The sequence below is a fragment of the Heterodontus francisci genome, chromosome 5 (genome assembly GCF_036365525.1).
Source record: "Heterodontus francisci isolate sHetFra1 chromosome 5, sHetFra1.hap1, whole genome shotgun sequence".
Lineage (NCBI taxonomy): Eukaryota > Metazoa > Chordata > Chondrichthyes > Heterodontiformes > Heterodontidae > Heterodontus > Heterodontus francisci.
The window spans coordinates 147720056-147730979 of NC_090375.1; the positions used below are offsets into that span (position 1 = coordinate 147720056).

At 48.8% G+C, this 10924-nt stretch overlaps 1 protein-coding gene across 1 annotated transcript in view; it reads right to left on the minus strand.

The window, feature by feature from the left end:
* The window catches only part of sdha (succinate dehydrogenase complex, subunit A, flavoprotein (Fp)), a 75707-nt gene extending 65616 nt beyond the window's left edge, over positions 1 to 10091 (minus strand). Inside the window, exon 1 of the mRNA XM_068032222.1 lies at positions 10020 to 10091. Within this exon, the coding sequence (XP_067888323.1) occupies positions 10020 to 10061 (42 nt within the window). The 5' untranslated portion in view covers positions 10062 to 10091. The remainder of the gene's footprint in view (positions 1 to 10019) is intronic.
* Positions 10092 to 10924: the final 833 nt, after the last annotated feature.

Below are 10924 nucleotides of genomic sequence, written 5' to 3' on the forward strand. Positions count from 1 at the left end.
GGTAAGGCAGATGAACGTAGAGCTTGGATTAGTACTTGGAACTATGATGTTGTTGCGATTACAGAGACTTGGTTGAGGAAAGGACAGAATTGGCAGCTAAATGTTCCGGAATTTCGAAGCTTCAGGCGGGATAGAGGGGGATGTAAAAGGGGTGGGGGAGTTGCATTACTGGTTAAGGAGAATATCACAGCTGTACTGCGGGAGGACACCTCGTTGGGGCCATGCAGCGAGGCAATATGGGTGGAGCTCAGGAATAGGAAAGGTGCAGTCACGATGTTGGGGGTTTACTACAGGCCTCCCAACAGCCAGCGGGAGGTAGAGGAGCAGATATGTAGACAGATTTTGGAAAGATGCAAATCTAACAGGGTTACAGTGGTGGGTGATTTTAACTTCCCCTATATTGACTGGGACTCACTTAGTGCTAGGGGCTTGGATGGGGCAGAATTTGTAAGGAGCATCCAGGAGAGCTTCTAGAAACAATACGTAGATAGGCCATACTGGACCTGGTATTGGGGAATGAACCCGGCCAAGTGGTCAAAGTCTCAGTAGGGGAGCATTTCGGGAACAGTGACCATAATTCCATAAGTTTTAAGGTACTTGTGGATAAGGATAAGAGTAGTCCTCGGGTGAAGGTGCTAAATTGGGGGAAGGCTAATTATAACAATATTAGGCAGGAACTGGAGAATTTAGATTGGGGGCAGCTGTTTGAGGGTAAATCAACATCTGACATGTGAGAGTCTCTCAAACGTCAGTTGATTAGAATCCAGGACCGGCATGTTCCTGTGAGGAAGAAGGATAAGTTTGGCAAGTTTCGGGAACCTTGAATAATGAGGGATATTGTGAGCCTAGTCAAAAAGAAAAAGGAAGCATTCGTAAGGGCTGGAAGGCTAGAAACAGACGAATCCCTTGAGGAATAGAAAGACAGTAGGAAGGAACTTAAGCAAGGAGTCAGGAGGGCTAAGAGGGGTCATGAAAAGTCATTGGCAAACAGTATTAAGGAGAATCCCAAGGCTTTTTATATGTATATAAAGAGCAAGAGGGTAACCAGGGAAAGGGTTGTCCCACTCAAGGACAGAGGAGGGACTCTTATGTGTGGAGCCAGAGGAAATGGGCGAGGTACTAAATGAGTACTTTCCATCAGTATTCACCAAAGAGATGATAATGAGTCCAGGGAAGGGAGTGTAGATAGTCTGGGTCATGTCATTATCAAAAAGGAGGTGGTGTTGAGCGTCTTGCAAAGTATTAAGGTAGATAAGTCCCCAGGGCCTGATGGGACTACCCCAGAATACTGAGGGAGGCAAGGGAAGGAATTGCTGGGGCCTTGACAGAAATCTTTGTATCCTCATTGGCTACAGGTGAGGTCCCAGAGGACTGGAGAATAGCCAATGTTGTTCCTTTGTTTAAGAAGGGTGGCAAGGATAATCCAGGAAATTATAGGCCGGTGAGCCTTACGTCAGTGGTAGGGAAATTATTAGAGAGGATTCTTCGGGACAGGATTTACTCCCATTTGGAAACAAATGAACTTATTAGCGAGAGGAAGCATGGTTTTGTGAAGGGGAGGTCGTGTCTCATTAACTTGATTGAGTTTTTTGAGGAAGTGACGAAGATGATTGATGAAGGAAGGGCAGTGGATGTTGTCTATATGGACTTCAGTAAAGCCTTTGACAAGGTTCCTCATGGCAGACTGGTACCAAAGGTGAAGTCACACGGGATCAGAGGTGAGCTGGCAAGATGGATACAGAACTGGCTTGGTCATAGAAGACAGAGGGTAGCAGTGGAAGGGTGCTTTTCTGAATGGAGGGCTGTGACTAGTGGTGTTCCGCAGGGATCAGTGCTGGGACCTTTGCTGTTTGTAGTATACATAAATAATTTGGAGGAAAATGTAGCTCGTCTGATTAGTAAGTTTGTGGACGACACAAAGGTTGTGGAGTTGCGGACAGTGATGAGGATTGTCAGAGGATACAGCAGGATATAGATCGGTTGGAGACTTGGGCGGAGAAATGGCAGATGGAGTTTAATCCGGACAAATGTGAGGTAATGCATTTTGGAAGATCTAATACAGGTGGGAAGTATACAGTAAAAGGCAGAACCCTTAGGAGTATTGACAGGCAGAGAGATCTGGGCGTACAGGTCCACAGGTCACTGAAAGTGGCAACGCAGGTGGATAAGGTCGTCAAGAAGGCATACGGCATGCCATAGGTCGGGGCATAGAGTATAAAAATTGGCAAGTCATGCTGCAGCTGTACAGAACTTAGTTAGGCCACACTTAGAATATTGCATGCAATTCTGGTCGCCACAATACCAGAACGACGTGGAGGCTTTGGAGAGGGTACAGGTTTACCAGGATGTTGCCTGGTCTGGAGGGCATTAGCTATGAGGAGAGGTTGGATAAACTCGGATTGTTTTCATTGGAACGACGGAGGTGGAGGGGCGACATGATAGAGGTTTACAAAGTTATGAGTGGCATGGACAGAGTGGATAGTCAGAAGCTTTTTCCCAGGGTGGAAGAGTCAGTTACTAGGGGACATAGGATTAAGGTGCGAGGGGCAAAGTTTAGAGGGGATGTGCGAGGCAAGTTCTTTACACAGAGGGTGGTGAGTGCCTGGAACTTGCCGCCGGGGTAGGTGGTAGAAGCAGGTACGATAGCGACGTTTAAGAGGCATCTTGACATAGACATGAATAGGATGGGAATAGAGGGATACGGTCCCCAGAAGTGCAGAAGGTTTTAGTTTAGATAGGCATCAGGATCGGCGCAGGCTTGGAGGGCTGAATGGCCTGTTCCTGTGCTGTACTGTTCTTTGTTCTTTGAAACCAAGCCGCTCAGTATTCTTCATGGGATGTGGGCGGCGCTAGCAAGGCCAGCATTTGTTCCCATCCCAAATTGCCCTTGAACTGAGTGGCTTGCTAAGCCATTTCAGAGAAGGCAGCAGTTAAGATATCTAAAGTCACATGTCGGTCAGACCAGGTACGGATGGCAGATTTCCTTCCCTCAAGGATATTCGTGAATCAGATGGGTTTTTACAACAATCGACAATGGTTTCATGGCACCATTACCGAGATAAAAGCAAAAACCATTACTGAGACTAGCTTTCAATTCCAGATTTTTTTTTTATTCATTGTACTTATTAATTGTTGTTGGCATCTTCCATCTAAATTTAAATTCCACCAATTGCCATGGTGGGATTTGAACCCATGTCCCCAAGGCATTAGCCTGGGCTTCTAGATTACTTCAGTCACATCATCACTATGCTATTGCCTCCCCATGGATGCATGACTTTCACCAAATTTACAAAATGCAGTTCTGACAGATTGCAATTTGCCTTAACGTAATATGTTAATTTGTACACCACCTCCTTCTAAACATCATGCCAGACAAATCCGCTCCCAAAAAGTCTCGCATTTATATAGTGCCTTTCATGCCCACCAGACGTCTCAAAGCACATTATAGCCAATGAAGTATTTTTTGAAGTGTAATCACTGTTGTAATACAGGAAACACGAAGCCAGTACGCACACAGCAAACTCCCACAAACAGCATTGTGATAATGATCAATCTGTTTTTGTGCTGTTGAACGAAGGATAAATTATTGGCCGGGACACCAGGGATAATTCCCCTCCTCATCTTCAAAATTGTGCCATGGGATCTTTTACATCCACCCAAACAAACAGATGGGGCATTAGTTTAACATCTCATCCGAAAGACAGCAACTCTGACTTCCCTCAGTGCAACGCTGGAGTATCAGCCTTGATTTTTGTGCTCAAGGCCTGGAGTAGGACTTGAACCCAGAGCGATGTAACTCAGAGGCAAGAGTGCTACCAACTGAGCCACAGCTGACATTCTAAAACGTTCACAGGTCACTACTACCTCCCCATCCCTGGGGTCGCAAACTGCTACTCATCCTCTCCACAGCACTCCCACTTGAACTAGTCACTGGATTTTTTGTATAAATATTGCAAGATCCCATTAGGTAAACAACTGACAACAGATTTTAAACTTGCCTTAATCAGAGTGCGCCGATACGCATTAACCATTAGTTAGAATCACTAGTTAAACCCTAGTAAGTACTTCCTTGAATAATTATAGTCCTGTGAGATTTTGTGATTGGCATCCTTCCATCTGTGAGAGATGATGGAAATGCAGCCTCAGAACATTGGTGAGGTCAGATGAGATCATCTGCTGCACTTCCTTTGATAGCTGACCAAGCCTATTCTGGAAGTACCACACGAGATTGTCCCTGCAGGCACTGCAATAACTAGCTGCACCACTATACCTTTCATAGATTAACTAGTTCAATTGGCTACACTGAGCAGTATAACCAGTGACCCCAGTAACTAGCATCAATGTTCTAATAGCTTATACTGACCTGTATAACCATGCACCCCAAGTAAGGAACTTGCCTAATATCATGCTTTTATGCTCGCAAGATTCCCCAAAGTGATTTACAATCACTGAAGGACTTTAAGCCTGATGTAATGGGACAGCCAATTTGCACACAGCAAGATCCCACAAATAGTAAGGAGATAAATATCATCCAGGATACCACTATCTCATCTTTAATGATTGCAATGTAATATTTTATGTCCAGAGAGCAAAAGGGACCGCAATTTAATATCACATCTGAAAGATGCCACCTACAACAGTGCAGCACTGCCTTTATTTAGAGATGCAACACTGAAACAGGCCCTTCGGCCCACCGAGTCTGTGCCGACCAAGAACCACCCATTTATACTAACCCTACAGTAATCCCATATTCCCTACCACCTACCTACACTAGGGCAATTTACAATGGCCAATTTACCTATCACCTGCAAGTCTTTGGCTGTGGGAGGAAACCGGAGCACCGGGCAGAAACCCACGCGATCACAGTGAGAACTTGCAAACTCCACACAGGCAGTACCCAGAATTGAAACCATACCCTCTGACCCAAGAAGCGAGGGTGTTACCAGCGAGCCACAGCTGCGATTTTCAGAGTAGCCAGCATCAGCTTTCGGGTTACAGGACACCGTTCGCTACTAAATCCACCTGAGTAACTAGGATCACTAAAATACTAAAATAAAAACAAGAAATGCCGGAACCACACAGCATTTCTTGTTTTTATTTCAGATTTCCAGCATCCGCAGTATTTTGCTTTTATTTTAGTCACTAAAATACTATCACAGGTTACACCAGAATTATAAGACTAGGATAACACTGGCCTCCAGTAACAAGGAGTACTGATATAACTCTCACTGGTTAAGTGACCAGTATAAACTGATCCTATACAAGATGGCTCCTGGGCTGGAAGCTCCCTAGGAGGCTCCCTTACTGTTCAACGATATCCATGGCCATCTGCTCCCTTTCCTAATGTTTTCTCCCCCAATCTACCCTCTTAAACTGTTTAAACTCCCCTGGCTCTTTAAATCAGTTCATTTTAGCCCTAACTAAAAGCTAACAGTTAGTTTAGTGTATGTTACCTGGGCCCACTGCCCTCCCCCAGCCACACCTGCTCTTTGTTTTGTCAATGAAATTGATCCGGATGAAACTGACGAGCACAGCTGTCGATACTTTAATCTCACCGCCCAGAGTGTCTGCAGCCACGGCATGCGGTAAGTCCACTGAGGTGAAGAAGGAGCAGCGGGACCCTAGAGAAGTCTTGAGAAAAGGTGCCCCGATCACCCAAAAAATCCACGAACGGCCCCCCGGCCGCAACTTCAAAGCGCCCGCGGGAGATGGCTCGGAGAGCATCTGCAGCGCACTGTCGGCAATGCTGCATGCCTTTATTTAAACCACTGGAAAAAAAACCCTTAGTGAATGTAATCACCTCTGTAAGTCTGCCAAAAGATGCTTCACCTCCTGAAGGACGTGGATGAACTTTCCGGACGTCGATGGTGGGCACTAGGGACCTTATTACCTGCACCCGCTTTTCCCCCCCACCCCCACCTTTTCCCCCCTTCCCTGCTCCACCCTCTCAGCTCACCCCCCAACAACCCCGTCCCAGCCCGCAACCCCCCCTCCCTCCACCCCTCCCCCTAGCATCCCCTCCTCCCACAGGCACCATCCTACACCTGCATAGGGGCCCTAACAACCCCACTGCCTTGTGGGCGTCTCGGGAGAGACCAAGGCTAAGGGAGTAAACCCTAACAGAAAATCCGGAGCGGAACCCCGTAGGCGGTCATGTGTCACCTTTGGCATGTTTCCGGCAGTTCCTGCAGCCATACCGGTGCCAAACATCGTGCTCTGCACTCCTTTGGACCCCACCAGAAAGGCCGAGAGGGGGGTTTTGACGACTGGGCAACTCTCAACCTCCATAAACTTGCCCAGGCATGCGCCATGGAGAGGTCACTCCATAGTTGCCTCACAGTGACTGACACAACACGGAAGGCAGCAGTTACGGGTTATAAGTCCAGATAAATTGGCGTAGAAACTGGGCGCCACGGGTTGCCTTTGTCGGTGGGAGAGGTCATTGCACCTCACTGGACAGCTACCGCCCGCCTCAAACCGGGAGCCCCCGGTCAATAAGGTTCTGTCCCGCCACAGTCTACCTGCTTCAATGGGTGCTTGGAGCTCAGGGTCATTGCCCGAAAGGTAGACTGATACACCGCACCAAACAACATGAAAAAAGGAAAGAAGGTACCAGCCCTTCGCTTTGCAAGCTGGAACGTCAGAACTATGTGTCCTGGCCTGTCGGAAGACCTTACACAAATCAACGATTCTCGGAAGACCGCCATCATTAACAACGAGCTCAGTAGACTCAATGCAGACATTGCAGCACTTCAGGAGACACGCCTCCCCGCGAGTGAATCTCTAGCAGAGCAAGACTACACCTTCTTCTGGCAGGGCAGGGATCCTGAAGAACCAAGACAGCATGGAGTGGGCTTCACCATCAGAAACTCCTTGCTCAGCATGATAGAGCCTCCCTCAAATGGCTCGGAACGCATACTGTCCATCCGACTGCTCACCACCTCTGGTCCAGTACACCTACTCAGCATCTATGCTCCAACACTCTGCTCCCCTCCTGAAGCTAAAGATCAGTTCTACGAGCAACTCCATATCATTAGCAGCATCCCCAACACCGAACACCTATTCCTGCTGGGGGACTTTAATGCCAGGGTTGGGGCCGACCATGACTCATGGCCCTCCTGCCTTGGGCGCTATGGCGTTGGAAGGATGAATGAGAACGGGCAGAGACTGCTTGAGTTGTGTACCTATCATAACCTCTGCATCACCAACTCGTTCTTTCACACTAAACCCTGTCACCAGGTTTCATGGAGGCACCCAAGATCGCGTCGTTGGCACCAGCTAGACCTCATTGTCACAAGGCGAGCCGCCTTAAACAGTGTTCAAATCACACGCAGCTTCCACAGTGCAGACTGCGACACCGACCACTCCCTGGTGTGCAGCAAGGTTAGACTCAGACCAAAGAAGTTGCATCATTCCAAGCAGAAGGGCCACCCGCGCATCAACACTAGCAGAATTTCTCACCCACAGCTGTTACAAAAATTTCTAAATTCACTTGTAACAGCCCTTCAAAACACTCCCACAGGGGATGCTGAGACCAAGTGGGCCCACATCAGAGACGCCATCTATAAGTCAGCTTTGACCACCTACGGCAAAAGCGCGAAGAGAAATGCAGACTGGTTTCAATCTCACAATGAAGAGCTGGAACCTGTCATAGCCGCTAAGCGCATTGCACTGTTGAACTACAAGAAAGCCCCCAGCGATTTAACATCCGCAGCACTTAAAGCAGCCAGAAGCACTGCACAAAGAACAGCCAGGCGCTGTGCAAACGACTACTGGCAACACCTATGCAGTCATATTCAGCTGGCCTCAGACACCGGAAACATCAGAGGAATGTATGATGGCATGAAGAGAGCTCTTGGGCCAACCATCAAGAAGATCGCCCCCCTCAAATCTAAATCAGGGGACATAATCACTGACCAACACAAACAAATGGACCGCTGGGTTGAGCACTACCTAGAACTGTACTCCAGGGAGAATGCTGTCACTGAGACTGCCCTCAATGCAGCCCAGCCTCTACCAGTCATGGATGAGCTGGACATACAGCCAACCAAATCAGAACTCAGTGATGCCATTGATTCTCTAGCCAGTGGGAAAGCCCCTGGGAAGGACAGCATTACCCCTGAAATAATCAAGAGTGCCAAGCCTGCTATACTCTCAGCACTACATGAACTGCTATGCCTGTGCTGGGACGAGGGAGCAGTACCCCAGGACATGCGCGATGCCAATATCATCACCCTCTATAAAAACAAAGGTGACCGCGGTGACTGCAACAACTACCGTGGAATCTCCCTGCTCAGCATAGTGGGGAAAGTCTTCGCTCGCGTTGTTCTGAACAGGCTCCAGAAGCTGGCCGAGCGCGTTTACCCTGAGGCAAAGTGTGGCTTTCGTGCAGAGAGATCGACCGTTGACATGCTGTTCTCCCTTCGTCAGATACAGGAGAAATGCCGTGAACAACAGATGCCCCTCTACATTGCTTTCATTGATCTCACCAAAGCCTTTGACCTCGTCAGCAGGCGTGGTCTCTTCAGACTACTAGAAAAGATTGGATGCCCACCAAAGCTACTAAGTATCATCACCTCATTCCATGACAATATGAAAGGCACAATTCAACATGGTGGCTCCTCCTCAGAGCCCTTTCCTATCCTGAGTGGCGTGAAACAGGGCTGTGTTCTCGCACCCACACTTTTTGGGATTTTCTTCTCCCTACTGCTTTCACATGCGTTCAAGTCCTCTGAAGAAGGAATTTTCCTCCACACAAGATCAGGGGGCAGGTTGTTCAACCTTGCCCGTCTAAGAGCGAAGTCCAAAGTACGGAAAGTCCTCATCAGGGAACTCCTCTTTGCTGACGATGCTGCTTTAACATCTCACACTGAAGAGTGCCTGCAGAGTCTCATCGACAGGTTTGCGGCTGCCTGCAATGAATTTGGCCTAACCATCAGCCTCAAGAAAACAAACATCATGGGGCAGGATGTCAGAAATGCTCCATCCATCAATATTGGCGACCACGCTCTGGAAGTGGTTCAAGAGTTCACCTACCTAGGCTCAACTATCACCAGTAACCTGTCTCTAGATGCAGAAATCGACAAGCGCATGGGAAAGGCTTCCACTGCTATGTCCAGACTGGCCAAGAGAGTGTGGGAAAATGGCGCACTGACACGGAACACAAAAGTCCGAGTGTATCAGGCCTGTGTCCTCAGTACCTTGCTCTATGGCAGCGAGGCCTGGACAACGTATGTCAGCCAAGAGCGACGTCTCAATTCATTCCATCTTCGCTGCCTCCGGAGAATACTTGGCATCAGGTGGCAGGACCGTATCTCCAACACAGAAGTCCTCGAGGCGGCCAACATCCCCAGCTTGTACACACTACTGAGTCAGCGGCGCTTGAGATGGCTTGGCCATGTGAGCCGCATGGAAGATGGCAGGATCCCCAAAGACACATTGTACAGCGAGCTCGCCACTGGTATCAGACCCACCGGCCGTCCATGTCTCCGCTATAAAGACGTCTGCAAACGCGACACGAAATCCTGTGACATTGATCACAAGTCGTGGGAGTCAGTTGCCAGTGATCGCCAGAGCTGGCGGGCAGCCATAAAGGCGGGGCTAAAATGTGGCGAGTCGAAGAGACTTAGTAGTTGGCAGGAAAAAAGACAGAGGCGCAAGGGGAGAGCCAACTGTGTAACAGCCCCGACAAACAAATTTCTCTGCAGCACCTGTGGAAAAGCCTATCACTCTAGAATTGGCCTTTATAGCCACTCCAGGCGCTGCTTCACAAACCACTGACCACCTCCAGGAGCGTATCCATTGTCTCTCGAGATAAGGAGGCCCAAAAGAGATTAATTGGTAATAGTTATATAACTACCACAGGTGACATAACCAGGGTAACCTTGAAGCCAATGACCTACAGCATTCGTGTAACTGACGACAACAACGAAGATAACTCCTACTTCAGTAAAGACTATCATCAGGTTAGCCCTCACTAGTTAAAGTGTCCAATCTAAGTAGGAATTGAACAAACTCACCGCACGCTTCATCACAGCCACCAACAGGCAACGCGCCGCCATCTTGATAACCGGCGCCTGCGCAGTGACGCTAGAGGCGGAACAGTCCATTCTGACGGGGGGAAGGTGCAGTAGATATTCCCACCCGTTCCGGTTAACCTCGACAATAAACAAAACTCGCGAAGTAAACAATCAGGTAAAACTACAACAATCACCTTCAACGTCTCCGTACGAATCTGCTCCAGTCTGTAAGAATAACGCCTTTCCCCTTCACAATACTCCGAATGGCAGTTCCTCAGTAAATAGCTGCATCGCTGAGTGAAGGTGAGAAAAACAGAGTCTGTTGGGGAGGAGGGGGGGGAGAAAAACAGAGTCTGTTGGGGAGGAGGGGGGGGAGAAAAACAGAGTCTGTTGGGGGGGGGAAGAAAAACAGAGTCTGTTGGGGGGGGGGAGAAAAACAGAGTCTGTTGGGGAGGGGGGGGGGGAGAAAAACAGAGTCTGTTGGGGAGGGGGGGGGGGAGAAAAACAGAGTCTGTTGTGGGGGGGGGGGGAGAGAAAAACAGAGTCTGTTGGGGGGGGGGAGAAAAACAGAGTCTGTTGGGGGGGGGGAGAAAAACAGAGTCTGTTGTGGGGGGGGGAGAAAAACAGAGTCTGTTGGGGGGGGAGAAAAACAGAGTCTGTTGGGGTTGGGGGGGAGAAAAACAGAGTCTGTTGGGGTTGGGGGGGAGAAAAACAGAGTCTGTTGGGTTGGGGTTGGGGGGGAGAAAAACAGAGTCTGTTGGGGGGGGAGAAAAACAGAGTCTGTTGGGGGGGGGGAGAAAAACAGAGTCTGTTGGGGGGGGGGGAGAAAAACAGAGTCTGTTGGGGGGGGGGAGAAAAACAGAGTCTGTTGGGGGGGGAGAAAAACAGAGTCTGTTGGGGTTGGG